Below are 25,163 nucleotides of genomic sequence, written 5' to 3'. Positions count from 1 at the left end.
GAGCGGGTCAGTGGCGGGGCCGCTCCCGGGGGACGGAGTCCCATTCCTGGGGGGAGCGGCTCCCGGGCAACTTGGCGAGAAGTTGCCCCGCGCGTAGCGGTGCTCCATCCCGGCTCCGGTCCCGGCTCCATCCCGCCTCCGGTTACATCACCAGCTCCAACACCGGCTCCGGTCCTGGTTGCATCATCGGCTCCGGTCCCGACTCCAGCACCGGCTCCGGTCCTGGTTGCTGCAGGAGCTTCGGTCTCGACTCCCTCGCCGGCTCCGCTCCCGTCTCTTGTCCCGGCTCTGCTCCCGGTTCAGCCACCGGCTCCGGTTTTCATTCCCTTCACCGGCGCTAGTCCCGGCTCCATCCGCAGCTCTGCTCCCGGGTCTGTTCCCGCCTCCGCTCCCGGCTCCAGCCCCACTCCCGGTCCCATCCTCAGCCCTTGCTTCAGCCCCGCTGCTGCGACCATCCCTTTCCCCAGCCCTGTCCCCAGCCTCATCCTCTCTCCCATCCCTACTCCCAGCTCGTTGCTGCGACCATCCCTGTCCTCATCCTCATCCCTGTCCCCATCCTCATCCCCATCCCCAGTTCCATCCTCATCCCTGTCCCCATCTCCAGCCCCATCCCTGTCTCCATCCTCATTCCTGTCCCTGTCCCCTTCCTTGTCTCCATCCTCATTCCTGTCCCTCTCCCCAGCCTCATCTCTGCCTCCATCCCTGTCCCTCTCCCCAGCCCGGTCCCACCGGGGCGTGAGGCTCGGTGGACGGCTGTGCCGTCCACCCCCCCAGCGCCACCATCGCACCCAAGGGCGAGGAGGACCTGCTGGCGCTGGCCGCCTCCCGGCTGAGCCGCAGGAAGAGAGTGGCTGGGGCGGCCGTCGGCGTGGCCATGGTGCTGGTGCTGCTGGTGGCCATCCCGCTGCTGGTGCACAGCTCCAAGGCGGCCGCCCACTACGAGATGCTCGGCAGCTGCCGCATGGTCTGCGACCCCTACCCTGGCCCTGAGCTGCCTCCTGCCTCCCCACCACCCTTCCTGCCTGGTGCCAAGGGTGAGCCGGGGCGCAAGGGCCGTGCTGGTGTGCGGGGTCCCCCTGGACCACCGGGACCGCGAGGGCCACCGGGTGAGCCGGGACGGCCGGGGCCGCCGGGGCCTCCGGGGCCGGGGCCTGGGGGGTACATCCCCTCCTTCTACAGCCCAAAGATCGCCTTCTACGCGGGGCTGCGGAAGCCCCACGAGGGCTACGAGGTGCTGCGCTTCGACGACGTGGTCACCAACGTGGGCAACTACTACGAGCCCTCGAGTGGGAAGTTCACCTGCCCCCTGCCTGGCATCTACTTCTTCACCTACCACGTCCTCATGCGCGGCGGCGACGGCACCAGCATGTGGGCCGACCTCATGAAGAACGGGCAGGTACGGGCCGGGACTGGCACAGCAGCTGGCTCCCCCGCGACAGTTACCCTGCGACCCCCGGTGCCCCCCATCCCACTATCTCCCATCCTGCTGCCTTTGCCTGGTCCCCCCTCCCTGCTCCCCCCATCCCAGTGTCCCCATCCTGCTTCCCCTATTTTGGCTTTCCCATCCTCTTTCCTCCTCTCTCATTTTCCCACTACAATTTACCTCAATCTCGGTCCTCTATCTTGGTTCTCCCCATTCCCAATCCCCCATCCTCATTTCCCCCCAGCCCAGTCCCCACATTCCCTTTCTCCTATCCATGTCCCTACCTCAGTTCCCATCCTCTTCTCCCCACTCCTCTTCCTTTTCCCTCATCCCTGATTCCCCACCCCTGGTCCCCCCACCTCGGTACCCCCCTCCCCATCTCCCCCCGCCTATTACTCCTCTGGGACCACAGAAAGGGTGTCAGGGGCAGCCTCCCCACACTCATCCCCACCATCTGCCATTGCCTCAGCCTTGGGGACACAAAACCCCCATTCCTGAGGCTCCTGCCAGAGAAATGTGGGAACACACTCGCCCCAGAGCACCAGGCTGGGAGTGGGGTCTGTCAGGGCCATCTGGGACGTCTGCCATCACTGGGGACAACTGGCTGTGCTCCTCTGTCTGAGACAGCCACCAGCACTGGGGAGGGGGGACAGGCTGTGCCTCCCTGGCTGGGATGGACACCAGTGCTGCTGGGGGGACAGACTGTGCCCCCCAGCCTGTCCTTTTGTTTGTGGAGGCGCTGCCTCAACCAGGGTGTTTCCCATTTATTATGGGAGAAACAAGCATCGATCCAGTTTGGTTGATGTTGGCTCCACCACCCCCACAGGAGCTGCTCATGCCCCTCCCTGGGGTGTTCCCAGTCCCAGGAGGCAGCGCAGGAGAGTGGGGCAGGGGAAAGTCTCAGTGTCCTGAGCACAGGGCTCTCCAGATCTAGTCACCAGTGGGTCTTAGGGGCCAAGCACCGACTGAGACCCACCTCTGACACCCTGTCGAGGGGGTGGGAGGCAGCCCCGCCCCCTCTGGTCACCACTGCTGGCCGGTAGCGGTTGGGGAGCTGGAAGGGATGTCGTCTCTCTCATCCAGTTCTGCTGCAGACAGATGGCGTGACCTTGAGCAGTGTTGGCCCGAGAGAGACTGAGTGGGTTGAGGGGGATCCACAGCAGCTCAGCCCCCCTGTTCCCAGCCCCGTGCCCATGTTGCCCTCAGAGATGGCATGTGGGGGGTGTCCCTGATGGCCGTGTCCCCCAGGTGCGGGCCAGTGCCATTGCACAGGATGCGGATCAGAACTACGACTACGCCAGCAACAGCGTCATCCTTCACCTGGACGTGGGTGATGAGGTCTTCGTCAAGCTGGACGGTGGCAAAGTGCACGGCGGCAACACCAACAAGTACAGCACCTTCTCCGGCTTCATCATCTACCCCGACTGAGCCCCCCGGAGCGGGGACACAACAACGGGGACTGAGGGGGCTGTCCTGGCTCCCACTGGTGTGATCATCCCCACGATAGCACTGGGTGCGGTGAGACACCCGCGAGGGGACACACGGCCCCCTCCCCATCGCACGCTGCCCTGCACACACGCACCTCTTGGCTTCTCCGCCCCCTCCCTCCCCGCATGCCAGCACCCCCAAGGGCGTTGGGGTGTTCCAGGGCTGTCCCCGTGCCCGGACACTCCCTGGTCCCCACAGCTGATCGTTGGGCTCCATCTTCCCCCAATAAAACACTCTGGGTTTGGATGTGCAGCCGTTGCCTTCGCCTCACCAGGAGGGACAAAGGGGAACTGTTGGGGCCTGGGGTGGACCCGAGGAGGGGGCTGTGCTGCCATCGCTCCTTCGCACCGCTCCCACAGCAGTGCCCAGCCACTGGTGGGGACCCTCCTTGTCACCTTCCTCTACCCTGTACCGGCTGCCACGAGGGACGGGGAGAGTGGCGCCCCACCTGCCAGGTACGTGGGTTTGCGGGGGCAGAGGCCACCCCCGTCAGAGGACTCTGGGAGGAGACGGGTGTCTTCCTTGCCCGAGCCCCCCAGAGCCCGGTCGCCCCCGCCCCGGTCCCGCATGTTCGCGGGCAGGTGCTGCCACCCTGTGGCCAAAGGCTGGAATGACACACTACCGGCGGCGGCCTGGGGACTCCCGGCAAGGGCTGGCGGGGGTGGGTGTCGTCCCCCCGCGGCACCCCGCGGCCCTCACGACACGAGGCAGCAGCGGCTCCTGCATTATCTGTCCGTGGTGTGTCTACACCGGCCCCGGCTGGATCAGCAGCCCCAGTTGTCCTAGGGTCGGGGGGCTGCGGATGCAGATGGGCTCCCGGGGTCAAACACTTCCACTAGTGCCACAGTGCCCCCAACCTCCTTGAAATACTCCTGTCCCTAAGCGCCCCCAGGCCCCCTCCTTGGCCCCAGGACCGCACTCTACTGCACTCCTCCACACCCGCATCCTCACCCGTATCTCCATCCCATCCCATCCCATCCCCAGGGAGCCCCGCGTCCCCCAGCTCGGGTCGCGCCTCCGCCCTGAGCGCCGCGTTCAGAAAGCGCCGCCACCGCCGATGCTCCGTCCCTCGCCCGGAGCCGACCAATGAGCGGCGGCAGCGGCCGCCAGCGCCCGCCTGAGGTTGGTTCAGTCGGTGGTCGACGCGCTGGTATCGGCCAATCAGCTCTGGGACGGGGTGCGACCCCCGGGACACCCCCCGCAACGCCCCTCGTCCCCAGCTGGCTCCATGCAGCGCCCAGAGCCTCCCACCCCCCGCCCGCAAGTGACTCGTCCCCGTCCTCGGCACAGTTTTTATTTTCCGCTCAAGTAGGATGGGGGAGAGGGGAAGGGAACAGCCGCCCGAGCCCCCCCGCCCGCGTCCTGCAGCCCTTCTCTCCCCCAGCCCACCCCCAGAGCCGGGGGGGCGGTGGGCAGTAGACAGGGACTCCGTGGGGGACACAGTGCCTGGGGACAGCGGGACCCACATCCCTGGGAAGCCTCGGCAGACTCCCCGGACACCCCCCGGGACAGGGAAACGAGAGACAGTCGGTAAATGTTAAATGCGACGGAGGTCCTGGGAGGTGGATAAATAAATAGGCGTTAAATGGCAATAAACAGAGGGGGGGCACAAGGCACCGAGACGTGCCGCAGCATCACACTGCGGTGTTGGCAGCAGGGTTGGGGTGGAGGGCAGCAGACCCCACGCTCTGCTCCCCAGCCTGCACAGGGCACCGTGGGGTCCTGCGGATTCCCCCCTGCCACCACCCTGCTGGGTCAGGTGGTGCGGAGTGGTCCCATCCCCTCCATCACTGCCCCGGCTCCACTCGCTCCTTGTGTGACTCCGTCACTACTTGCTGTGGGGGGCAAGAAGGTTGGGGTCAGCCCCATGGCAGGATCAGCCCCACAGTTGGGCCGATCCCCCCTCTGCAGCCCCCCCCACCCGCACCTGCCCATTCCTCGTCTCGATGGTTTTGATCAGCACCATCCTCCTCACCGGGCTCTCCGTGGGCTTTGGCTCCAGCACTGGGGCACAGAGAAGCCATCAGCCTCCCTTTGCTCCCCCCAGACATGAGTGGGTGCAAGGCCACCCTGAGCAGGGGCACAGGGACCCTGCACCCCCACAGGGTCTCTGCCCCAAGAGAGGGAGGAAAGGGCCCTGATCACAGAGGGAGACTCCCACAGCTCACCTGAGCTTCTTATGCTGAAGGAGGTGGTAGGATGCAAGGGGACCGTGATCCTGGGGGGGAAGAGGGGGGGTGAGGGGAGTCTGGTATACCCAAGCCTCACTGGTGACCCTGACTCTCCCACACCACTGTGTCACTGCTGCTCTGAGCTGGCGGCAGCTCCCCCGCCATCGTGCCTTCCCCTGGCCTTGCCTTTATCTTAGCAACAAGAAGCTCCCGTGGGAACTTCTTGTTTGAGCCCAGAGCTGCCTCCTTGCAGGAAAATCCCAGAACAACTGGGATGACACAATGGTGGGGACCTTCTCATGCAGTCAGACCCTGCACCCCCGCAGTGATGGGGCGTGGGGCCGCGTGCAGCCTCCCCTCGCTCAGCAGAGCAGCCTCACCGGCTCTCCTCGCCCTCCAGCAGCTTGCGGTACGTGGCAATCTCGATGTCCAGGGCCATCTTGACGTTGAGCAGGTCCTGGTACTCACGCAGGTGTCGTGCCATCTCCTCCTTCATCTGCTGAATCTCCTGCTCCAGACGCCCCACCACGTCCTGGTAGCTCATGATCTCCTCCCCAAACTCATCCTCCATCTCCCGCATCTGCCGCTGCAGTGCCTCGTTCTGTGAGGGAAGAAGGGGCTGTGTGGGGCCTGGGCAGGGGTCCAGGTGGTGCCTGTGCCCCCCATGGACATCCCCCCAGCTCTCACCATGCCCTTCAGCCCATCCACCTCGCAGGTGAGGCTCTGGATCTGCCGCCGTGACTCATTCATCTCCTGCTTGGCCATCCGCAGCGCCTCGTGGTTGCGGTTGGCTGCATCTGAGAGGTCTGCAAACTGCAGGGGACCGGAGGAGTCAGGGCTGCTGGTGCTCTCCAGCCCCTCGGGACCCCCCCAGCCATGAGTACCTTGGACTTGTACCACTCCTCAGCTTCCTGCAGGTTCTTCACGGCGATGCTCTCGTACTGGGTGCGGATCTCCCGCAGCGCGGCCGTCAGCTCTGGTTTGCAGACTTCCACCTCCGCCACTGGGCTTGGGCCACTCACCTCCAGGTCCCGCAGCTCCTGCGTGGGTAACATGGGCTGGCACACTGCAGTACACTGACCCAACCTGCTCCCACTCCCCCCACACTCTGCCTCCCTCCTCAGATCCCCACCTCCTCATGCAGCTTCTTGAGGAAGCCGATCTCATCCATCAGCAGCTCGACTTTGCGCTCCAGCTCCAGGCGGGACAACGTGGCATCGTCCACATCCTGCAGAGAGACCCCATTCAAGGCAGGGGGAGGCAGTAGAGGAGATGGCCCCCTCCAGCCCCGAAATCCCCATGAGGTAGTGCAGAATGAGGAGTCCCTGGTGCATGGGGCATTGATGGGGCCTTTGCACATGTGGGCAGCCGTGGCAGGGGCTGGACATCACCAGTGTGCACTGCATGGGGGCCAAGGGAATGGGCACTGAATGGGCTCCCCAGCCCCCTCACCTTGCGGAACAGCACCAGGCTCTTCTCTGCATCCTCCCGCTTCTGTGTCTCATCCTCTAGCCTGGGAAGAACAGAGGTGAGGAGGCAGGGGATAGGGTGCAGCCCTCAACCCTCATATTTGAAGTGCCCTGCCCTGCTGCAGCCCCCACCTCCCCACTGCAGGCATATGGGGATGAAGAAGAAGGAAAACAAGTCCCCTCAAGCCTGAGCCACCTTTTCCTCACAGTCCCCAAGAACTGTGCTTCCCTCCCCACCACCTCTGGTGCATCCCCCACCCTCTTCTCCCAGTATCCCCTGGGCATTCCCCATCTCTGTCCCACTGCACACCCTGCTCTGTCACCAGGGCACCTGGAGGCATCTCCAGCTGCATCCCCATCCAGCTGCATCCCCATCCTGCCGCATCCACATCTCGCTCTCCACCCCACCATCCCCCCCGGTCCCCATTCCAGTATGTGGTCTGTCTCTGTTGCACATCTGTCCGTGCGCTCTCCGTCCCCACCCTGCTGCATTCCTCATCCCCGTCCCGGCTCTGCTGCATCCCCTCATCCCAGTGCATTCCCCAGTCCCCATCCTGAGGCGTCCCCCAGCCCCGCTGCCCACCCACCGCTGCCGCAGGGCCGCCAGGTCGACGGCCAGCCCGTCCCGCTCGGCCTGGAGCCTATCCCGGTCGCGGCCAAGCCGCTGCAGCCGCTCCCGCAGCCCCCGCAGCTCCCCCTGCACCAGCCCGGCGGCGCGGGGCGCGGCGGCGGCGGCAGCGCGGCCCAGGGCGGCTCTCAGGGCCCCGTTCTGCTGCTCCAGCGCCCGCACCCGCTCCAAGAAGGCGGCGAAGCGATCGTTCAGTGCCGCCAACTCGTCCCGCTCCGCGCCCCGCGCCGCCGCCGCCGCCGCCAGCCGCCCCGGGGCCGCGGTGAGAGGCGGCTGAGCCCCGAGGGCACGGCGCGGTGGGTGACCGCGGCCGCCGCGACTCATGGCGGTACCGGGAGGGGCGGTGGCCGCCGGTACCCGCTGTTTATAGAGGGAGACGGCTCCGCCCCGCTGGGGGGACAGAGGGTACGAGAGGAGGGCTCTCCCGGACGGAGGGAGGACCGGGGGCTGCGGGTGTCCCCTCCGGGGGGCGGGGAGAGGGAGCGGGAGTGGCCGGGGACCCCTCTTGGGATGCAGGGTCGGGGGGCTACAGAAGCTCGATAGCCCCAGGGGCGGTGGCGTGTGGACCTGAGGGATTGCAGACCCCCACCTCTCGGGCGGAGGGGATGGGTGCCCCGCTGCCAGGCTGCAGGAGGGGGCTGGGGGACGCTGTGTGGTGCGGGGCAGTACTAAGAGGGGTCTCCTGCAAAGAGCACGAGGGTGCAGACCCCGCACTGAACTACAGAGAAGAGATGGGGACACAGCTGGGTCCTATCCTGCACAGGTGCTCAGCTCTATGGAGCAAGCAGCGCAGACCTTGCCCGTCCCCCCCGGATTGTAGGGACGGCCGTGACTCGGCTCTGCCGAGCTGCCATGCGCAGGGGCAGCGCTGGCCCTGGCCCCCCTCAGCCCCCCCCTTGCCGGGCAGCGGGGGCGGCGCTTACGGGAAGGGGTCGGTGCTGTGCCCAGGGCCTGGGGGGAGGACGCCTCGTGCTAAGGACGCCGCCGGCGCTGCCGAGCACCACACGGAGCCCAGCGCCCAGCCAGGAGCAGCACATCCAGCCCGTCTGCACCAGCCGTGACCAGGGTTTCATCCTGCTCACACAGGCAGGGCAGGGGAGATCGGCTCCAGCCTGAGCAGGGCCCTGGGGACTCAAGTCTCCCTGGGGGGTGTTGCCAGGGATCCTCACACCACAATGGAGCAACGGGACACGTGAATCCCCTCCAATGCAGATAGCCCAGGTCACAGCACAGTACCCATCTGAGGGAGCTCAGTCCCACACAGCCCCCCGGCATAGCCCCTGTGCCAGCTGGCAACAGTGCTGGGCAGCCGGCCCAGACCAACTCAGCTTAACCAGGGCCCCCTCTCCCCTCGGGGTGTCCCCCCAGGTCACCAGATTGTGCTGAGACAATGAACAAGGCAAGAGTGGAAAGAACAATTTTTAATGATCAGCAACACAGTGTAACTGTCAGAAGAGACAAGGCACTAGTATTCCTCCCCATCCTCCTCTCCCTCCACGCTGTCAGCCCCCACCTCCTCATAATCCTTCTCCAGGGCAGCCATGTCCTCACGGGCCTCCGAGAACTCCCCCTCCTCCATGCCCTCCCCCACATACCAGTGCACGAACGCCCGCTTGGCATACATCAGGTCAAACTTGTGGTCCAGGCGGGCCCAGGCCTCGGCGACGGCCGTGGTGTTGCTCAGCATGCACACAGCACGCTGCACCTTGGCCAGGTCTCCCCCAGGCACCACCGTGGGCGGCTGGTAGTTGATGCCAACCTTGAAACCAGTCGGGCACCAGTCCACAAACTGGATGGTGCGCTTGGTTTTGATGGTGGCGATGGCAGCGTTGACATCCTTGGGCACCACGTCCCCGCGGTACAGCAGGCAGCACGCCATGTACTTGCCGTGCCGCGGGTCGCACTTCACCATCTGGTTGGCTGGCTCGAAGCAGGCGTTGGTGATCTCAGCCACCGAGAGCTGCTCGTGGTAAGCCTTCTCGGCTGAGATGACGGGGGCATAGGTGGCCAGCGGGAAGTGGATGCGGGGGTAGGGCACCAGGTTGGTCTGGAACTCTGTCAGGTCGACATTCAGGGCTCCATCGAAGCGCAGGGAGGCCGTGATGGAGGACACGATCTGGCTGATGAGGCGGTTGAGGTTGGTGTAGGTTGGCCTCTCGATGTCCAGGTTGCGGCGGCAGATGTCATAGATGGCCTCGTTGTCCACCATGAAGGCACAGTCGGAGTGCTCCAGGGTGGTGTGGGTGGTGAGGATGGAGTTGTAGGGCTCCACCACAGCCGTGGAGACCTGTGGAGCCGGGTAGATGGAGAACTCCAGCTTGGACTTCTTGCCATAGTCGACAGAGAGACGCTCCATGAGCAGGGAGGTGAAACCAGAGCCGGTGCCACCTCCAAAGCTGTGGAAGACCAGGAAGCCCTGCAGCCCTGTGCATTGGTCAGCCTGGCAACGAGAGACAACAGTGGGGTCCAGAGCTGGTCAGACATGGATTCACATCCTCATCGTCCTCAGGATCAGTGCAGCAGGAGCCACGAGTCCCACGCAAGCCCCTGGGCAGCCAGCTCAGCCTTTGATGTGCCAGGAGCTCCCCAGCAGGTCCATCCAGCCCAGGCACCAGCCCCAGCGTGAGAACCAGAGGTTCAAAGAGCTTGGGTAGCTGCACCAGTTAAACCAGTGCTGAACTAGCACCCAAACCAGGGCTGCGCAGCCCCCTCCTGCCCTGGGCAGCAGGCTTCCCATCCTGGTCCCCACAGCTGGGCTTGGTACCAGGCTGAGGGAGGGCTACACCCTGTCACCTACACCCTGGAGCCACAGCTGCCTCCTGGGGCAGCCCCACCTTCTGTCCCAAAGTGCTAAAGAGGCAAGAAGGACCTGTTGATCATCTTCCCTGGGACATCAGCTTCCCTTTGTTCCCCAGCCAGTCCCTGGGGATGGATCCACCTCTTGAGTCCCCCTGAGATGCTCACCAGCTTGCGGATGCGGTCCAGGACCAGGTCGATGATCTCCTTCCCAATGGTGTAATGCCCACGGGCGTAGTTGTTGGCCGCATCCTCCTTGCCCGTGATCAGCTGCTCGGGGTGGAAGAGCTGCCGGTACGTCCCCGTGCGCACCTCGTCTGCGGGAACAGCCTGTCAGCGCCCGGGACCCCACACTCCCCCCTTCCTCCCTCCCTGCCTGTCCCTGTGCTCACCGATCACCGTGGGCTCCAGGTCCACGAAGACAGCCCGGGGCACGTGCTTGCCAGCCCCAGTCTCGCTGAAGAAAGTATTGAAGGAGTCGTCTCCCCCACCGGTGGTCTTGTCACTGGGCATCTGCCCGTCGGGCTGGATGCCATGCTCCAGGCAGTACAGCTCCCAGCAGGCGTTGCCGATCTGCACGCCTGCTTGGCCCACATGGATGGAGATGCATTCACGCTGTGGGGGCACAGGGGGGGCTTGGGCTCAGCTGCGCACATCCCCTAACCCTAACACCAGCTGGAGTTGTTCACCCTTGCTGCCCTCGAGCTGGAATTTGGGGTTCCCCAGGGTTATTCCCTGTCTCCTCCACCCAAAGTCATGCTGGGAGAACTTTGCCCCCCATCGCCCCGCGCTGCAGTGACTCACTCCCACCCGTGCTCGTGCCACTGCACACTCCCTGTCCCCGGGGCTGTCCCCAGCAAGTGGGCAGCTGCAAGGTCCCCCCAACATCCCCAAGCCCCTCCCGGGACAAGTTCCTCTCTCATCTCGGGGAGCCCCACGGGAGCCCTAGGAACCTGACCGTGCCGTGCACCCCGGCATGTCCCCGCACTGGGGGACAGGGAGCCCAGGGCAAGTCGGCGCAGCTCGAGGTGAGAGTCCTCAGGTCAGCGAGCGCCGGATAGGAGGAGCCACGTCTGCAGCGCCCCCGTCCCATACCAGAGGCACATGGATCCCCTCACCCCCCATCTCACAGCGCACAATTATTCAACAGTCCCCCGGAGCGTCCCCGACACGCGAGAAGCCCCCACCTTCCCGCGGACCGCAGCCCTAAACGCTACGCAGGACACGAGGGGACCTGGAACTGCCTGGAATCCTGCACCTCATCGCCACACGCTGCTGCGGGGGAGTCCGGCGTCCGCCCGGGGAGATCCCGCGCCACGGGACACCCCCGCGGTGTCCCCACGCCCCCCAACAGACCCGCCAGGTACTCACCATGGCCGCTCACTGCCCGAACTTTGACGGAGCCGCCGCGGAGGGAGGCGAGGGACGGGCGCCGCGGACCCCACGTCGGATGCCGGGGGCGTGGCAGGTGCCGGTGGGGCGTGACCGTTGGCCGTTGGTCACGCCCTCCGCTGCGGCCACGCCCTCCGGCCCCGCCTCGATTCTGATTGGCCGTCTCGAACGGCCGGTGGTGACGTCAGCGGAGTGGAATGCGGCGGGGGGGCGGCGCGGGGGGGACGGGGGGGCGGGGGGGGGGGCTCGGGGCAGGGGGCGGCGCCGGGGAGCGGGGGGCAACGGGGGAGCTCAGCGGGAATAGGAGAGCCGCGGCCCATCCCGGGCCGGGGGCCAGAGGGTCTGACGGTCCCCCACCTCTTGCCCGACCCTGCCCCCATCCCGGTCTCTCGCCCCGTCCCTGTCCAACCCCGGCCCCGTCCCAGTCCGTTCCCGTGGGAAGCCCCGCGGGCTCCCGCCGCGCCGGCTCCTGGCCCTGGCCACCGCCCCGTGTTCCCCCGGGGCGGCTCCTGGGGGGAACCCACGCGGGGACGATTCCTGTGGGGCAGGACAGACGGGGCGCGGGGCGGCAACCCCTGGGAAGCAGTGCCTTGTCCCTCCCTGAGCTCCCCCCTGCCCTGCCCTGGGGTGAGCGTGGGTCAGGGTCAAGTTCCCAGGGCCAAAGACAGGTTTGGGAACAACATGGGTACACGGGCGGTCCTGGAGACCCCCTCCTCACTGAGCTTCGAACCCAACCCCTGCACTGGAGTCACCTTCCTGCCCCGGCAAAGAGACCCTGTACCCCCATGGGGCTGGTCTACAGAGAGCTGAGTGGGAGGGGACCAGATTGTCCCCGGGGGATGATATCTCCCCTGCCTCGGGGAGGCTCCCAGCACGGCCAAGGGCAGCAGGTCCCTGTGGGGCCATCGTGTCCTTCCCCGTATCCTTGGAGTCCCTGTGCCCCCCACCCCAAAGCTGCGCCCGGCCCCTCACTGCACAGCGCTGCACACAGTGGCTGAGCTGCAGCCCTCACGACTCCTCTGGGCAACCCCTCGTGTCCTCCCACTCCTTTGGCACCCCCTCATGTCCCTCCCACTGCTTTGGCACCCCAGTGTCCCCTCCCTGTGTACATCCCGGGTGCTGACACCCGCCTGGGGACAGGGCGGGGGGCTTTGTCCCCATGACATCCACTTCCTCCTTGAGCCGAGGCCACTGGAGTCCCCCGAGCTCCCCCTATCCCGGCTGCAGAGCCCCGCTGGGGGTCAGGGGGTGCTTTAGGGGAGTCAGGAGGAGCGGGGGCCCCTCCAACAGCAGGGTCTCTCCCACCTCGCCCCTGCCGCCGCCACCGCCCCGCTCCTTTATTGCAGCTTTGCCGCAATGCAGTTGCTGCCCCGGCGGCGCTGAGCAATGCTGCAGCCCCCTCCACACAGCCACCACGGCTGCAGCCCCCCGTGCCCCCGCAGCTGTCTCTCCCATGTCTTCTCCTGCTCCCAGTGTCCCCTTCGCCGTGGCTGAGCCCCACACTGGGTATTAGGGGTCCCTTGCCCCGTCCTTCAGAGGGGGACTGCAGGGCTGCGCACGCCACCCCCGCTGTGCTCCCCCAGTCCCACTGTGAGCCATCCGGGGGGCGACAAGGCTCAGTCGGTGCCCCCTGCGCGCCGGCGAGGAGCGGCCCCCACTCCCGACCCGCCCCGTCTCTCCGTTTCAATGAACCCGTCACATCGGTGTTTGTGGGGGACGGACAGACGGGCGGGGGACGGACAGACGGGCGGAGCGGGCTCTCGCACGCTGCGTCCTGCGGGAAAACAGGTTAAAAATAGCAACAACCGGTGCCCAGGGGATGTCACCCCTCCTGGGAGCTGTGGCATCCCCCGGCAGGGCTGGCACCCCCGACCCCCGGCGATGCGTCCTGGCCATGGGGGGCAAGGTCACTAGTGAGAGACTCCCAGGAAGGGCCTGAACTGGAGGGGCTGGACACCTCAACTGTGCTGCAGGCGGGAAGCCAGTGGCTGGGAATTTGGGCTGTGTGAGGGGGGAGGGAGGATGGCGGCTCTTGGACCCCCCACCCGGAGATGCCTGGGTCAGGGAGGGCAGCTGTGGGCAGAGTTGGGAGCTCTGCACGGCCCAGGGGGACGCCGGGGGGGAGGGGGGGGTCAACATGTTCTGCTCAATGATGTCTGGCACAGACATGGCAGGGGGGCAGCAACTGTCACCAGGAGCCGCCGCGTTGCTACCAACAATCAACACAGCACAGGCAGCCGGGAAGGGCTGCGGTGGGAGGGGGCTGGGAGGCGAGGGGGGGAAGTTTGGGACCTGGGACAGACCCCCCCTGCACTGGTACACACTAGGGCTGATGAGCCCCATGGCAGGGAACAGTTGGGCCGAGCACTGGGGCCCCCAGGGTCTGAGTACCCCCACCAGCACAGCAGGACTGGGCAGCAGGGAACTCCTGCCCATCTCCCCACACTCCCCCTTCCCAGCCAGGCCCTGGGATGGATGCTGGGGAAGGGGAATGTGGAGGTGGGGAAAAGGGAGAGGGGGTGTCTCTGGTTGTCTCCTAGCAACTGGTCTCCTAGCAACTCTGCCACGGCCTGTTGCCTGGCAGCTGTGGGTGCGGGGAAGAGTGGCCTTCCATACCTAATGAGATGGGAAGGGGCTGGGGATGACCCCACATCCAAGGCCTCTCATCCTACACCCCACATCACCCGGGGGGACCAAGCCACCCACTGCCCCATGAGACACCCCCTACCTATGACTCAGGGAATGGGATGGGCAGGGAGTTCCCCCTCCCATTCTGGAGAAGGGTCCCGTGGGTGGAAGCTGCTGTGAGCTCCCAAACCCCCTGACCCTGGGGAAACACCCTGTCAGACCCCACTCTGGCCCTAAGGGCTTGGGACCATGATCAGACAAAGGCATGAGTTGTTTCCCACACAGGGTAGGACCCATTGTGTGATTGGGGTTGGGGTCTGAGCTGCTTTGGGGATAAAATCCCCTTAAACACCCATTTGCAACAGAGTCCAGCCCAGTACGAGCTGAATCTGCCAGTTCCCCTTCACTCAGCGCAGTCAGAGCCACCCAGTTCTTTGTTCTGGTGGGCGATGCCCAAATCCCAGCCCCTCTTTGTCTGCAGCCCCACAGCCTCAGCCCCCTCCCTGCTCCCACCCCCTTCAGCAGCACTCCAAAAGCACGGGGCTGGCAGAGCATGGGGCTGGCAGCAGGGCCATGGGGCTGGCAGTAGGGCCGTGGGAACCTGGAGCTGCCCAGAAATCTGCATAATGTGGGAAACACGGAGAAAAATGTGATTTCTGGGGGGGGGGGGGGGGGGGCATGTTGGCGGCTCCACCTGCAGCAGCTGGGATCAGCTCTGCCTGCATGGGCAGTGGAGGGGTCACTTCTCTGCAGGGGCTGAGGCCATCGGAGCCCCTCCACCTCAGGGGGGGTGACCTCCAGCCCCTACCCCTGGGCTTTGCAGGGATAAATGGAAGGGAGGACCCCCCAAGGAGGGGGATGCCCCTGGGGCCATGGGGCCAGTGGGTTGGGGGGGGGGGGGGGGCATGCAGGGGCTGCAGCAGATGGAGGACTGGCTGAGGGACTTGTGCCTCTATATCCCAGCTGTGCCCCAACCACCAGCTGCCACAGAGCAGCTGCTGCCCAGTCCAGGACCCCCCAGCCCCATAAACTGTGCTGGGAGCCACCTCAGGGCTTTGTCCCCTGTGTGCCTCTGCTGTCCCCAGCCCTCCCGACCCTGCTCATCCCCAGCTGCCTGCGGAAAGAGGAAAGAGGCTTTCTTCCCCAGCTGGGCCCCACAGGGCTCGTTTCTGCAGCCTGAGCAGACAAAGAGGCACTGGGAGAGATGGGCACGGCCAGGAAAGGGCCAGTCCACAGCCAGGACAGGCACTGGGCCATGGTGGGGATGGGGCCCAAGACATGCCTGGGAACCAGGGCACTGCGGCATGGCCAGGCACGGGGACAGTGTCCCTGGGGATGGGGACTGGGGTATGGCTGGGGACAGGGACCAGGGTGTGGCTGGGGACGGGGACAGGGATGACGGGGACCAGAGTGTGGCCAGGGATGGGGACATGGGGCACAAACGGGAGCCACATCATAGCCAGACAGGGGAACAGTGGCACAACCGGCGCCGGGCACTGGGGCACGGCCGGTAACGCGGCCAAGAACGAGGATCGGGGCACGGCGGGGAAGGGGACAAGGACATCAGACGGCGTCGGGCAGGAACCGGCGGCGGGGCTGGTCCGTGGCCGCCGCAACCCCCGCCTCTCCCCCCTCCCCGCCGCTCCGCACCGCCCGGCCTTTGTCTGCGGTGCCGGGGGGGCCATTACCTCATCCCGCCCGCGCCAATGGCCGCCGCCGCCGCCGCCCCCGGCCCCGCCGCCCGCCCCGCCCCGACGGGGCTATAAAGCCCCGCGCCGAGCCCCGCGCTCTGCCGCGCCTCTTACATCGACCGCCTCAGCGTCGGGCTGTGAGACCGCCCCGGAGCCGACCGCCGCCATGGTGAGAGGGGGCGCGGGGGGGGTCGGTCCCCGTTTCCCCTCGGTCCCCGTTTCCCCTCGGTCCCCGTTTCCCCTCGGTCCCCGTTTCCCCTCGGTCCCCGTTTCCCCTCGGTCCTGCTGCTGTCCCTGGTCCCGCCCCGCCCGGGATGGGGCCCTCGGCCCTGGGGCTGATCCCGCACTGGGCGTGGTTCCCGTTACACGGGGCAGGAGCGATCGCCCGGGACCCAGATCGCGTTAAACAGGGCTGGATGAGTCCTCCTGCTGTCCCTGGGGCTGATTCCCCATCCCGCACTGGGTGTGGCTCCCGTTAAACCGGGCAGGATCAGGCTCCCCGTTCCCCGTACGGAGCACTGGGTGTGGCTTCCGTTAGACCGGGCAGGATCAGGCCCCCCGTTCCCCGTACGGAGCACTGGGTGTGGCTCCCGTTAGACCGGGCAGGATCAGGCCCCCCGTTCCCCGTACGGAGCACTGGGTGTGGCTCCCGTTAGACCGGGCAGGATCAGGCCCCCCGTTCCCCGTACGGAGCACTGGGTGTGGCTCCCGTTAGACCGGGCAGGATCGAGCTCCCGGTGCTGAGCTCTCAGCCTGCTCTGGTCGTGGCCCCGGTTTAACGGGGCAGAATTAATCCCGCGGGGCGGGGTGTGGCCCGGGTGCTGTGCGCTGGGCAAGGCAGGATGAGCACCCCCTCCCGGTGCTGAGCACCCCGTCCCACACCGGCAGACAAAGCAGGGCAGGATGCAGCCCCTACAGTCCCTGATTTTATGGGGACCCGAGAGAGAAGGATGAGCCCCCGGTGCTGAGCCCCTCCCACACCACGGACACTGCTGGGTCTCAGAAGGAGTGGTAGGGCAGGATGAGACCCTTGGGGCTCCCCCCTCCTCTTGCCCTGGGTGTGGTCCTGGTCCCTAGGAGCCGGATGAGCCCCTGGTGCTGAGCTCTCTGTCCCAAAATGAGCTCTGTAGCAGAGCTCCCCCTGCAGCTTTTGGTTCCTGCCAGGACCCAGAACAATAGGGCAGGATTTGGACCCTGGGATGAGCCCGCCCCTTCCAGCCCTGGGGACCAGCCCTTCCCAGCTGAGTGCTGGCGTGTTCTGGGGGGAGTACAAAGCGGGGAGCCCAGGGGTGACAAACAGAGGAGCCCAGAGGTGCCCAAGCCCCCCCTGTGCCCCCACAGCGTGAGTGCATCTCCATCCATGTGGGCCAAGCGGGCGTGCAGATCGGCAACGCCTGCTGGGAGCTGTACTGCCTGGAGCATGGCATCCAGCCCGACGAGACGACTCCTTCAACACCTTCTTCAGCGAGACTGGGGCTGGCAAGCACGTGCCCCGGGCTGTCTTCGTGGACCTGGAGCCCACGGTGATCGGTGAGCACAGGGACAGGCAGGGAGGGAGGGAGGGGGGCTGTGGGGTCCCGGGCGCTGACAGGCTGTTCCCGCAGACGAGGTGCGCACGGGGACGTACCGGCAGCTCTTCCACCCCGAGCAGCTGATCACGGGCAAGGAGGATGCGGCCAACAACTACGCCCGTGGGCATTACACCATTGGGAAGGAGATCATCGACCTGGTCCTGGACCGCATCCGCAAGCTGGTAGGGGCAGAGGGGGCTTGTGGGTGGCGAGCCGAGGACAAAGACTCATTTCTCAGTCTCACCCTTCCCTCTGGACTCGCGAGGCTGGGGTTAGATTTAATATATTAATTAATGTTAATCCTGTTGTGCTGCGTCTGCCATTGGCCGGCAGCGGCTGTGGCGCAGCTGCAGCGTTGGAGCCACTCCACAGCGCCGCAGCCCCCGGGCGCCGGCAGTGCTGAGCTGTGCAATTCCCTCTTTGTTCCCCCTTGGCTCTGTCTGCAGCCGCATCCAGCTGCGTGCGGTTGGGAACAGGCGTCCTGGTGACTGCGCAGGCTGTGGCAGCCCCCACCAGCCCCTCACAGAGCTGTGGCTGAGCTGAGGCCAGGGCTCTGCCCCGCTCCCCAGTATCCAAACGTCTTGTTCTACTGCCAAGCCACTGGCACCTGGTCCCCCTGTGTGGTACTTCCTCACCCTCCGGCTAAGGGGCTTCCCTGGGGGATTCACTGCTCCATGAATCAGTGTCCAGCTGATGGTGCAAAGCCCCCTTGTCGCCCATCCTGGTGGCTTCTGCTCTGCTGCTGGAAATCCCCCAAGAGTTTATGTGAGGCCACAGAGGGGAAAGAATAACTTCTGCTGCTGCTGGGACTAAATGTGCCTACTGTTGTCTCTCGTTGCCAGGCTGACCAATGCACAGGGCTGCAGGGCTTCCTGGTCTTCCACAGCTTTGGAGGTGGCACCGGCTCTGGCTTCACCTCCCTGCTCATGGAGCGTCTCTCTGTCGACTATGGCAAGAAGTCCAAGCTGGAGTTCTCCATCTACCCGGCTCCACAGGTCTCCACGGCTGTGGTGGAGCCCTACAACTCCATCCTCACCACCCACACCACCCTGGAGCACTCTGACTGTGCCTTCATGGTGGACAACGAGGCCATCTATGACATCTGCCGCCGCAACCTGGACATCGAGAGGCCAACCTACACCAACCTAAACAGGTTGATAGGCCAGATCGTGTCCTCCATCACGGCCTCCCTGCGCTTCGATGGAGCCCTGAATGTCGACCTGACAGAGTTCCAGACCAACCTGGTGCCCTACCCCCGCATCCACTTCCCGCTGGCCACCTATGCCCCCGTCATCTCAGCCGAGAAGGCTTACCACGAGCAGCTCTCGGTGGCTGAGATCACCAACGCCTGCTTCGAGCCAGCCAACCAGATGGTGAAGTGCGACCCGCGGCACGGCAAGTACATGGCGTGCTGCCTGCTGTACCGCGGGGACGTGGTGCCCAAGGATGTCAACGCTGCCATCGCCACCATCAAAACCAAGCGCACCATCCAGTTTGTGGACTGGTGCCCGACTGGTTTCAAGGTTGGCATCAACTACCAGCCGCCCACGGTGGTGCCCGGGGGAGACCTGGCCAAGGTGCAGCGTGCTGTGTGCATGCTGAGCAACACCACGGCCATCGCCGAGGCCTGGGCCCGCCTGGACCACAAGTTTGACCTGATGTATGCCAAGCGGGCGTTCGTGCACTGGTACGTGGGGGAGGGCATGGAGGAGGGGGAGTTCTCGGAGGCCCGTGAGGACATGGCTGCCCTGGAGAAGGATTATGAGGAGGTGGGGGTGGATTCAGTGGAAGGGGAGGGTGAAGAGGAAGGGGAGGAATACTAAACTCTCACAAGGGTGCTGCTTTTACAGGGAACATAACCTAGTTGAAGACCCCCTGTGGGTCCGTAGCAGTGTGTGCGCCGCGGTCTGTCCTGTTCAATGGTCTGTGCTTCAATGGAAAAGTCTGTCATGACCCACCCGTCCTCTCCCGTGGGTCTGAATAAAAAGCATTCCCTGTCTTACCACCTGGCTCTGGTGTCCTTCTGCTTCTCCTTCTGTCCTTCTGGTCTCCTGCTCTCGGTTTGGGCAATGTCCCGACAGCCCCTGGCATGGCTCTGGGCTCCATCCCAGACCCTGGGGCAGCAGCCTACTCCCCACACTTGTCCTCCCTCCCCATTCTGTTCCAGAGAAGAGCAATTCTGCCCCCCCTGTGCCACTCCATGTGCCCTGGCCTTAGAGCAGGGACTGGGGGAGAGTGTTGGTGGGTTTTTCTGAGGACCAGGAGCCAATTGTTCCCCAAGTGAGCACACAGAGTGGTTTAAACTCCTTTTGGGGAGCTGGAGAGTTCCCAGCCTCCTCTATTTGGCTGAAGACAGGCGCAGTCCTTGCTGTGCCTGTAAAGGGGAGGGGCTGCATTGCTGCCCCCCGTGGGGGGTGATAAGGGCCTCTTTGTCCTGCCGGGTATACAGGGACGGATGTCCCCGCCCCCCAATCCACCCAGGGGGTCTCCCGAAGCCCCTCTACATTTTCTTGCCAGGGAGAGGAGGCACCCTGGCTGGTTGAGAGCTGGGGCACTGAAGGTGGCAGCAGCCCCTCCTCCAGCTCTGTGGGAGAGCTAGCCCCCCCGCTACTCCCCTCACTGCTGGCTCATCGCTGCAGCCAGGGATAAATAATGAAGGGGAAGTTGAACAAGGAGTGAAACTCGAGCGGGTGCTGCAGCAAGGGGCAGGGTGTTCTGCAGTGAGGGGAGGAGCCCGAGGACCCCAAGCATCCTGCAGCTCCCCGCCCCCCAGGATCTCGCAGCCCCTGTGCCCACCGTGCCAGCTCCCGGCACGGTGCAACGAGCAGGGCTGGCAGCGCCTCTTCTGGCACCGGGACCGGCCACGTTGCCATCGCTCCGAGCCGAGCCGGCCACCAGCACCCGCTGGGAACCCACGAGTGCTGAAAGTGACAGTGGGAGCTCGATGTGGCTGGGGAGGGAGGGCAGAAAAAAACCTTTTCCAGCGGGAGCGGACACGCAGAGGCGAGCATGCGGCAGCCGCGCGAGGAACATGGCGGGGAGCCACGTCAGCCGCTGCAGTGCAGTTGCAGCCGATGCTGCAGCGCCGGCCCCAGCGCCGCACAGCCCGTGGGCGCCGGGGCTACGACGTGACCCTGCTGTGTGGGGTGGCCCCGGTGGGGCAGGGGGACACGGGAGGGGGGCCCCGGCATTGCATGGCGGCGTGTGCTGCCGAAGGGGCCGCTGGGTTGGCTTCAAAGCAGTCGGCAAAACAGGAAGGCGGATTATCGGGAGCAAATAGCTCTGGGGATTAGATGGGGGCTCAGGCCAGGCCCCCCCGAGCTCCCCACGACCCCCAGTGCCGCATCCCCCACGGCCTCACAGCCAGGCAGAGAGCTGCACCGAGCAAAGACACCCCGGGTCGGAGTGGGGAGGCGCAGCAGGACCCCGGCACATCCCCCACTTTTGGAGCATCGCGGTTGTCTTCACTGCAGACGAATGGGAGTGTGGGGGACGCCCCCACATCCCCCCGGATATGGGGTGTTGTGGATCATGTAGGGAGCTGGAGTCTCGAGTACTGAAACAAAGCCCCCTGTGAGCAGGCTCTGCCCCCCCGACCCGTGTAGGTCCCGGGGGGGGGTCAGGACACGGTGCCCCCCATCACAGCAGGATTCTGAGCTATCTGCAGATGGGCCGGGGGGTGCTGGTGTGGGCTCCTCAGGCTGCAGATGGGCTGGGGGTGGGGGCATGGAGTGCAGATGGACCTGGGCGGGGGGGCGCAGGGGGAAGGAGGGGGAGGTGAGCCCGCCGGAGAAGCCGATTAACGGCCGCGGGACGCCGTGGGGGGGTTGCGGGGCGCGGCAGCACGTGCCTCCCCCCCGCATGTCGCAGTTTTCCTCTGCAGCGGAGCCGCACCGGGCGGAGCAGCCAAACCCCCCTCCCCGCGGCAAGCGCAGTGAGGAACGGAGCAGAGCATCGCGGGGGGAGGTCAAACCTCCCGGTGCCCCCCTTCCCATGCCGGGGGGGCCCCTTTGCGAGCCCCGAGCACCTCGCGGCCGGGGAGGACCCCCCCCCCCCTTCCCCGCAAAGCCCCGCAGCACCCGCTCGGCAGCGGGCGGGGGTGGGGGGTGGGGCGCGCCACGCGCGGCAGCCAATCCGCGGTGGCAAACTCACGGATGGGCGGGTGCTGCGGCCAATGGGAGCGCGGCGCGGGGGCGGGGCCCGCCCCCCGGACAGTATATAGCGGGGTGCGCGGGGGTGGCCGCAGCTTGGTACTTGCGTCGATTCTTTGCTTGTCGGGACGAGTAACCGCGCCGCGACCATGGTAAGGGGGGAGTGGGAGGAAGATCGCAAAGGGGGGGGGGTGCTGGGAAACGAGGGGCGGGGAGGAGGAAAGCTAGAGCTGGGGGCGCCGGGGATTGGGGGGGGAAGGGGCAGGAGGGGAAGGGAAAAGATTGGGGTGGGGGGACACACAGGGATGGGGGGTACGGCAGAGCGGGGACTAGGGGATGAAAGGAGGGACACAGACCAAAGACGAGGGGGTCGTAGGAGGGAGCAGAGAGGAAGGAGGAGGCAGAGCAGGCGCTGGGGGGGTGCCGTCTTTGCTGAGGGGATCATCCCGGGGGAGACAGCACCACTCAAGGGGCAAATCGCTCCTGGGGGGCAGCACGTGGTCCCGGGCAGCCCCCTCCCCCACGCGGGGGCGGGGCTCCGTCGGGCTTTTGGCGCCCAGCCCCGACCGTTACCGTTCCCGCGCGCGGGAAGGCGCGCGGTGGGGTGCGCAGCCCCTCCCCCTCCGCGGCATCCATCGCCATCCACCGCCCCGTGCGTCACCAGCACCCCCCAAACCCAGCCGTGAACCCTCAGCCTCACGGAGCCGCCGTTGCGGGGACAGAGGGTCCCTGGTGTGCCCACTCCCTCCCCGTGCTTTTGCAACCCACCCGAGTCCGACTCCGCTGGGCTAATCCTGCGCTTTGGGGAGATGCCCACTCTTCCCCCCCCCAATCAAATCTGGGCTTCCCCCGCCCCCGGGCGGGAGGAATGTGCGGGAGCAGGTGCCGCGGTGCAGGGTGCGGCCGGGAATGTGCTGGACCCGCGGGAGGGGCAGAGGGACCCCCTCCTCCCTTCCCTCTTAGGGAGGGAGGGTGACGACATCGGCCCTCCCCGTCAGTTTGGGTCGGCTGGTACAGTCACGTCCCTGCCGTTGCGTCGACTGCTTCCTCCTCCTCTTGCTCTTCCTCCTGCAGCACAGCCTCACCCTGCACATGCTGTGGGGTTGTAAAATGTCCTCCCTGCGCCATTTGCCAGCGGGAGGAGGGCGGTGGGTGGACGGTGCCCTGTGACCGTGCCAAATAGTGGCTCTGGTCTGTGCCCAACACGTGCCACAACCCCCTCCCCAACCTCATACCCAGGGTGATACCAGCTCCTGGGCAGCCCATGCCCGGCTCAACTGGGGCTTTGTGATGGCGTCCAGTTGGTTCTGGGCAGGCTGGAGTACAACCACTGTTAGGGTTGGGGGATGTGCACAGCTGAGCCCAAGCCCCCCCTGTGCCCCCACAGCGTGAATGCATCTCCATCCATGTGGGCCAAGCGGGCGTGCAGATCGGCAACGCCTGCTGGGAGCTGTACTGCCTGGAGCATGGCATCCAGCCCGACGGGCAGATGCCCAGTGACAAGACCATTGGCGGGGGAGACGACTCCTTCAACACCTTCTTCAGCGAGACTGGGGCTGGCAAGCACGTGCCCCGGGCTGTCTTCGTGGACCTGGAGCCCACGGTGATCGGTGAGCACAGGGACAGGCAGGGAGGGAGGGAGGGGGGCTGTGGGGTCCCGGGCGCTGACAGGCTGTTCCCGCAGACGAGGTGCGCACGGGGACGTACCGGCAGCTCTTCCACCCCGAGCAGCTGATCACGGGCAAGGAGGATGCGGCCAACAACTACGCCCGTGGGCACTACACCATTGGGAAGGAGATCATTGACCTGGTCCTGGACCGCATCCGCAAGCTGGTGGGTACAAACCCCTTATGGGAGCTAAGCTGCGCCTACAGGGCACCCCACACCAAGTTGAGCTCTCTGGGGTCTGGATCCTGTGAGTGCAGATTGGGAGCAGCCCTTTCCACTTGTCATGAGCTGAATCCCCTGCCTCAGGACCCTGCAAACCCACTGTATCTGCAGAGTAGGGTGCCTTGGGGTGAGATGGGACTCGGGGAAAGGCTTGGCTCATTTCTGCCCTTGGGGAAAACCTTACTTCATCCTGTTTCATAGGGTCATGTGAGGTTTCTCCTTGATCTGGACTCTGATCCTTCTTGACCAACTGCTTATGAGCAGCTGTGCTGAGCATTTAACTCCTGCTGGGACAGCTCACGTGTTTTCCCTCTTCCCCAAAGCAGACTGCCTGGGTCATGTTGAGCTCAGGAGTTGCAAAGGCTGACTGCTGTGTCAGGAAGGAGTCAAGAGCCCCCCAGCCCCTGTGAGAAGGGGATCCTTTCCCCATGCCAGTTGTGCCAAGGCACAGATACTGGAAGCAGAGCTGGTGCACTCAGGCCGGTGCTGGCCTCTGCCTGTGTTTGCAAGAGAAGAGTCCTCAAAGGCATGAGCAATGGGGTGAATATTTGCTGTCCTGGACAACTTGGTAACAGGTTAAGGTCAGAATTACTGACAGATTGGTGGTGTTTTCTCTTCCCTTCTTCTAGGCTGACCAATGCACAGGGCTGCAGGGCTTCCTGGTCTTCCACAGCTTTGGAGGTGGCACCGGCTCTGGCTTCACCTCCCTGCTCATGGAGCGTCTCTCTGTCGACTATGGCAAGAAGTCCAAGCTGGAGTTCTCCATCTACCCGGCTCCACAGGTCTCCACGGCTGTGGTGGAGCCCTACAACTCCATCCTCACCACCCACACCACCCTGGAGCACTCCGACTGTGCCTTCATGGTGGACAACGAGGCCATCTACGACATCTGCCGCCGCAACCTGGACATCGAGAGGCCAACCTACACCAACCTCAACCGCCTCATCAGCCAGATCGTGTCCTCCATCACGGCCTCCCTGCGCTTCGATGGAGCCCTGAATGTCGACCTGACAGAGTTCCAGACCAACCTGGTGCCCTACCCCCGCATCCACTTCCCGCTGGCCACCTATGCCCCCGTCATCTCAGCCGAGAAGGCTTACCACGAGCAGCTCTCGGTGGCTGAGATCACCAACGCCTGCTTCGAGCCAGCCAACCAGATGGTGAAGTGCGACCCGCGGCACGGCAAGTACATGGCGTGCTGCCTGCTGTACCGCGGGGACGTGGTGCCCAAGGATGTCAACGCCGCCATCGCCACCATCAAAACCAAACGCAGCATCCAGTTTGTGGACTGGTGCCCGACTGGTTTCAAGGTTGGCATCAACTACCAGCCGCCCACGGTGGTGCCTGGGGGAGACCTGGCCAAGGTGCAGCGTGCTGTGTGCATGCTGAGCAACACCACGGCCATCGCCGAGGCCTGGGCCCGCCTGGACCACAAGTTTGACCTGATGTATGCCAAGCGGGCGTTCGTGCACTGGTACGTGGGGGAGGGCATGGAGGAGGGGGAGTTCTCGGAGGCCCGTGAGGACATGGCTGCCCTGGAGAAGGATTATGAGGAGGTGGGGGTGGATTCAGTGGAAGGGGAGGGTGAAGAGGAAGGGGAGGAATACTGAATTCTGTGTTCCTTCTGTTGCTGTAGCATGTCCACAAAACGTCTGCTTCAAACTTCGGCTTTTTTGTGTGCTGGGTGGGGTTGAGCCCCATGGGCCTGGCTGGAGGGTGCCACTGCTCTGGCTGGCTCTTGCTCTCTCCAATGTGATCATCTTGGATTTCCATGTGTCTGTATTATGTCTGTGAATAAAAGGCTTTAAGAGAAACTGCTGCTGTGTTGGATACAAACCCTCTGTGTCAGCGCCTGCAGCTTGCAG

The 25,163-nt window shown here is 65.2% G+C and overlaps 4 protein-coding genes and 1 pseudogene across 4 annotated transcripts; 3 read left to right on the top strand and 2 right to left on the bottom strand.

The window, feature by feature from the left end:
• Window positions 1–874: 874 nt before the first annotated feature.
• On the top strand, window positions 875–2,851 carry C1QL4 (complement C1q like 4). The gene is made up of 2 exons (XM_062015684.1): window positions 875–1,396; window positions 2,672–2,851. Exons 1-2 carry the CDS (start codon window positions 875–877, stop codon window positions 2,849–2,851), a joined length of 702 nt encoding a protein of 233 aa, XP_061871668.1.
• Window positions 2,852–4,200: 1,349 nt separating this feature from the next.
• On the bottom strand, window positions 4,201–7,503 carry PRPH (peripherin). The gene is made up of 9 exons (XM_062015716.1): window positions 7,139–7,503; window positions 6,535–6,595; window positions 6,215–6,310; window positions 5,967–6,122; window positions 5,770–5,895; window positions 5,463–5,683; window positions 5,080–5,129; window positions 4,839–4,915; window positions 4,201–4,746 (listed from the first exon to the last, which is right to left on the bottom strand). Exons 1-9 carry the CDS (start codon window positions 7,501–7,503, stop codon window positions 4,699–4,701), a joined length of 1,200 nt encoding a protein of 399 aa, XP_061871700.1. The 3' UTR covers window positions 4,201–4,698.
• A 1,141-nt stretch (window positions 7,504–8,644) lies between these two features.
• On the bottom strand, window positions 8,645–11,419 carry LOC133628015 (tubulin alpha-1C chain). Its single transcript, XM_062015715.1, has 4 exons — window positions 11,347–11,419; window positions 10,368–10,590; window positions 10,144–10,292; window positions 8,645–9,619 (listed from the first exon to the last, which is right to left on the bottom strand). Exons 1-4 carry the CDS (start codon window positions 11,347–11,349, stop codon window positions 8,645–8,647), a joined length of 1,350 nt encoding a protein of 449 aa, XP_061871699.1. The 5' UTR covers window positions 11,350–11,419.
• A 4,329-nt stretch (window positions 11,420–15,748) lies between these two features.
• Window positions 15,749–19,259, top strand: LOC133628016 (tubulin alpha-1A chain-like; annotated as a pseudogene).
• A 2,211-nt stretch (window positions 19,260–21,470) lies between these two features.
• On the top strand, window positions 21,471–25,112 carry TUBA1B (tubulin alpha 1b). Its single transcript, XM_062015563.1, has 4 exons — window positions 21,471–21,560; window positions 22,796–23,018; window positions 23,093–23,241; window positions 23,928–25,112. Exons 1-4 carry the CDS (start codon window positions 21,558–21,560, stop codon window positions 24,906–24,908), a joined length of 1,356 nt encoding a protein of 451 aa, XP_061871547.1. The 5' UTR covers window positions 21,471–21,557; the 3' UTR covers window positions 24,909–25,112.
• Window positions 25,113–25,163: the final 51 nt, after the last annotated feature.

The sequence above is a fragment of the Colius striatus genome, chromosome 26 (genome assembly GCF_028858725.1).
Source record: "Colius striatus isolate bColStr4 chromosome 26, bColStr4.1.hap1, whole genome shotgun sequence".
NCBI classification, from domain to species: domain Eukaryota; kingdom Metazoa; phylum Chordata; class Aves; order Coliiformes; family Coliidae; genus Colius; species Colius striatus.
The sequence above is the reverse complement of the archived record's forward strand: the minus strand, read 5'-3'. Positions and strand labels throughout refer to the sequence as shown.

What these genes read in the sequence shown, in the direction of transcription:
- C1QL4 (XM_062015684.1), top strand. Translation starts at nt 875, where the DNA reads ATGGTGCTGGTGCTGCTGGTGGCCATCCCGCTGCTGGTGCACAGCTCC. An exon ending in ACCTCATGAAGAACGGGCAG is followed by an intron (nt 1,397 to 2,671) that starts GTACGGGCCGGG and finishes CGTGTCCCCCAG; the next exon opens with GTGCGGGCCAGTGCCATTGC.
- TUBA1B (XM_062015563.1), top strand. An exon ending in CCTGGAGCCCACGGTGATCG is followed by an intron (nt 23,019 to 23,092) that starts GTGAGCACAGGG and finishes CTGTTCCCGCAG; the next exon opens with ACGAGGTGCGCACGGGGACG. An exon ending in TGGACCGCATCCGCAAGCTG is followed by an intron (nt 23,242 to 23,927) that starts GTGGGTACAAAC and finishes CCCTTCTTCTAG; the next exon opens with GCTGACCAATGCACAGGGCT.
- LOC133628015 (XM_062015715.1), bottom strand. An exon ending in CCTGGAGCCCACGGTGATCG is followed by an intron (nt 10,293 to 10,367) that starts GTGAGCACAGGG and finishes CTGTTCCCGCAG; the next exon opens with ACGAGGTGCGCACGGGGACG. An exon ending in TGGACCGCATCCGCAAGCTG is followed by an intron (nt 9,620 to 10,143) that starts GTGAGCATCTCA and finishes TCTCGTTGCCAG; the next exon opens with GCTGACCAATGCACAGGGCT.
- PRPH (XM_062015716.1), bottom strand. Translation starts at nt 7,503, where the DNA reads ATGAGTCGCGGCGGCCGCGGTCACCCACCGCGCCGTGCCCTCGGGGCT. An exon ending in AGGAGTGGTACAAGTCCAAG is followed by an intron (nt 5,896 to 5,966) that starts GTACTCATGGCT and finishes GGTCCCCTGCAG; the next exon opens with TTTGCAGACCTCTCAGATGC. An exon ending in CTTCAGCATAAGAAGCTCAG is followed by an intron (nt 4,916 to 5,079) that starts GTGAGCTGTGGG and finishes TCTGTGCCCCAG; the next exon opens with TGCTGGAGCCAAAGCCCACG.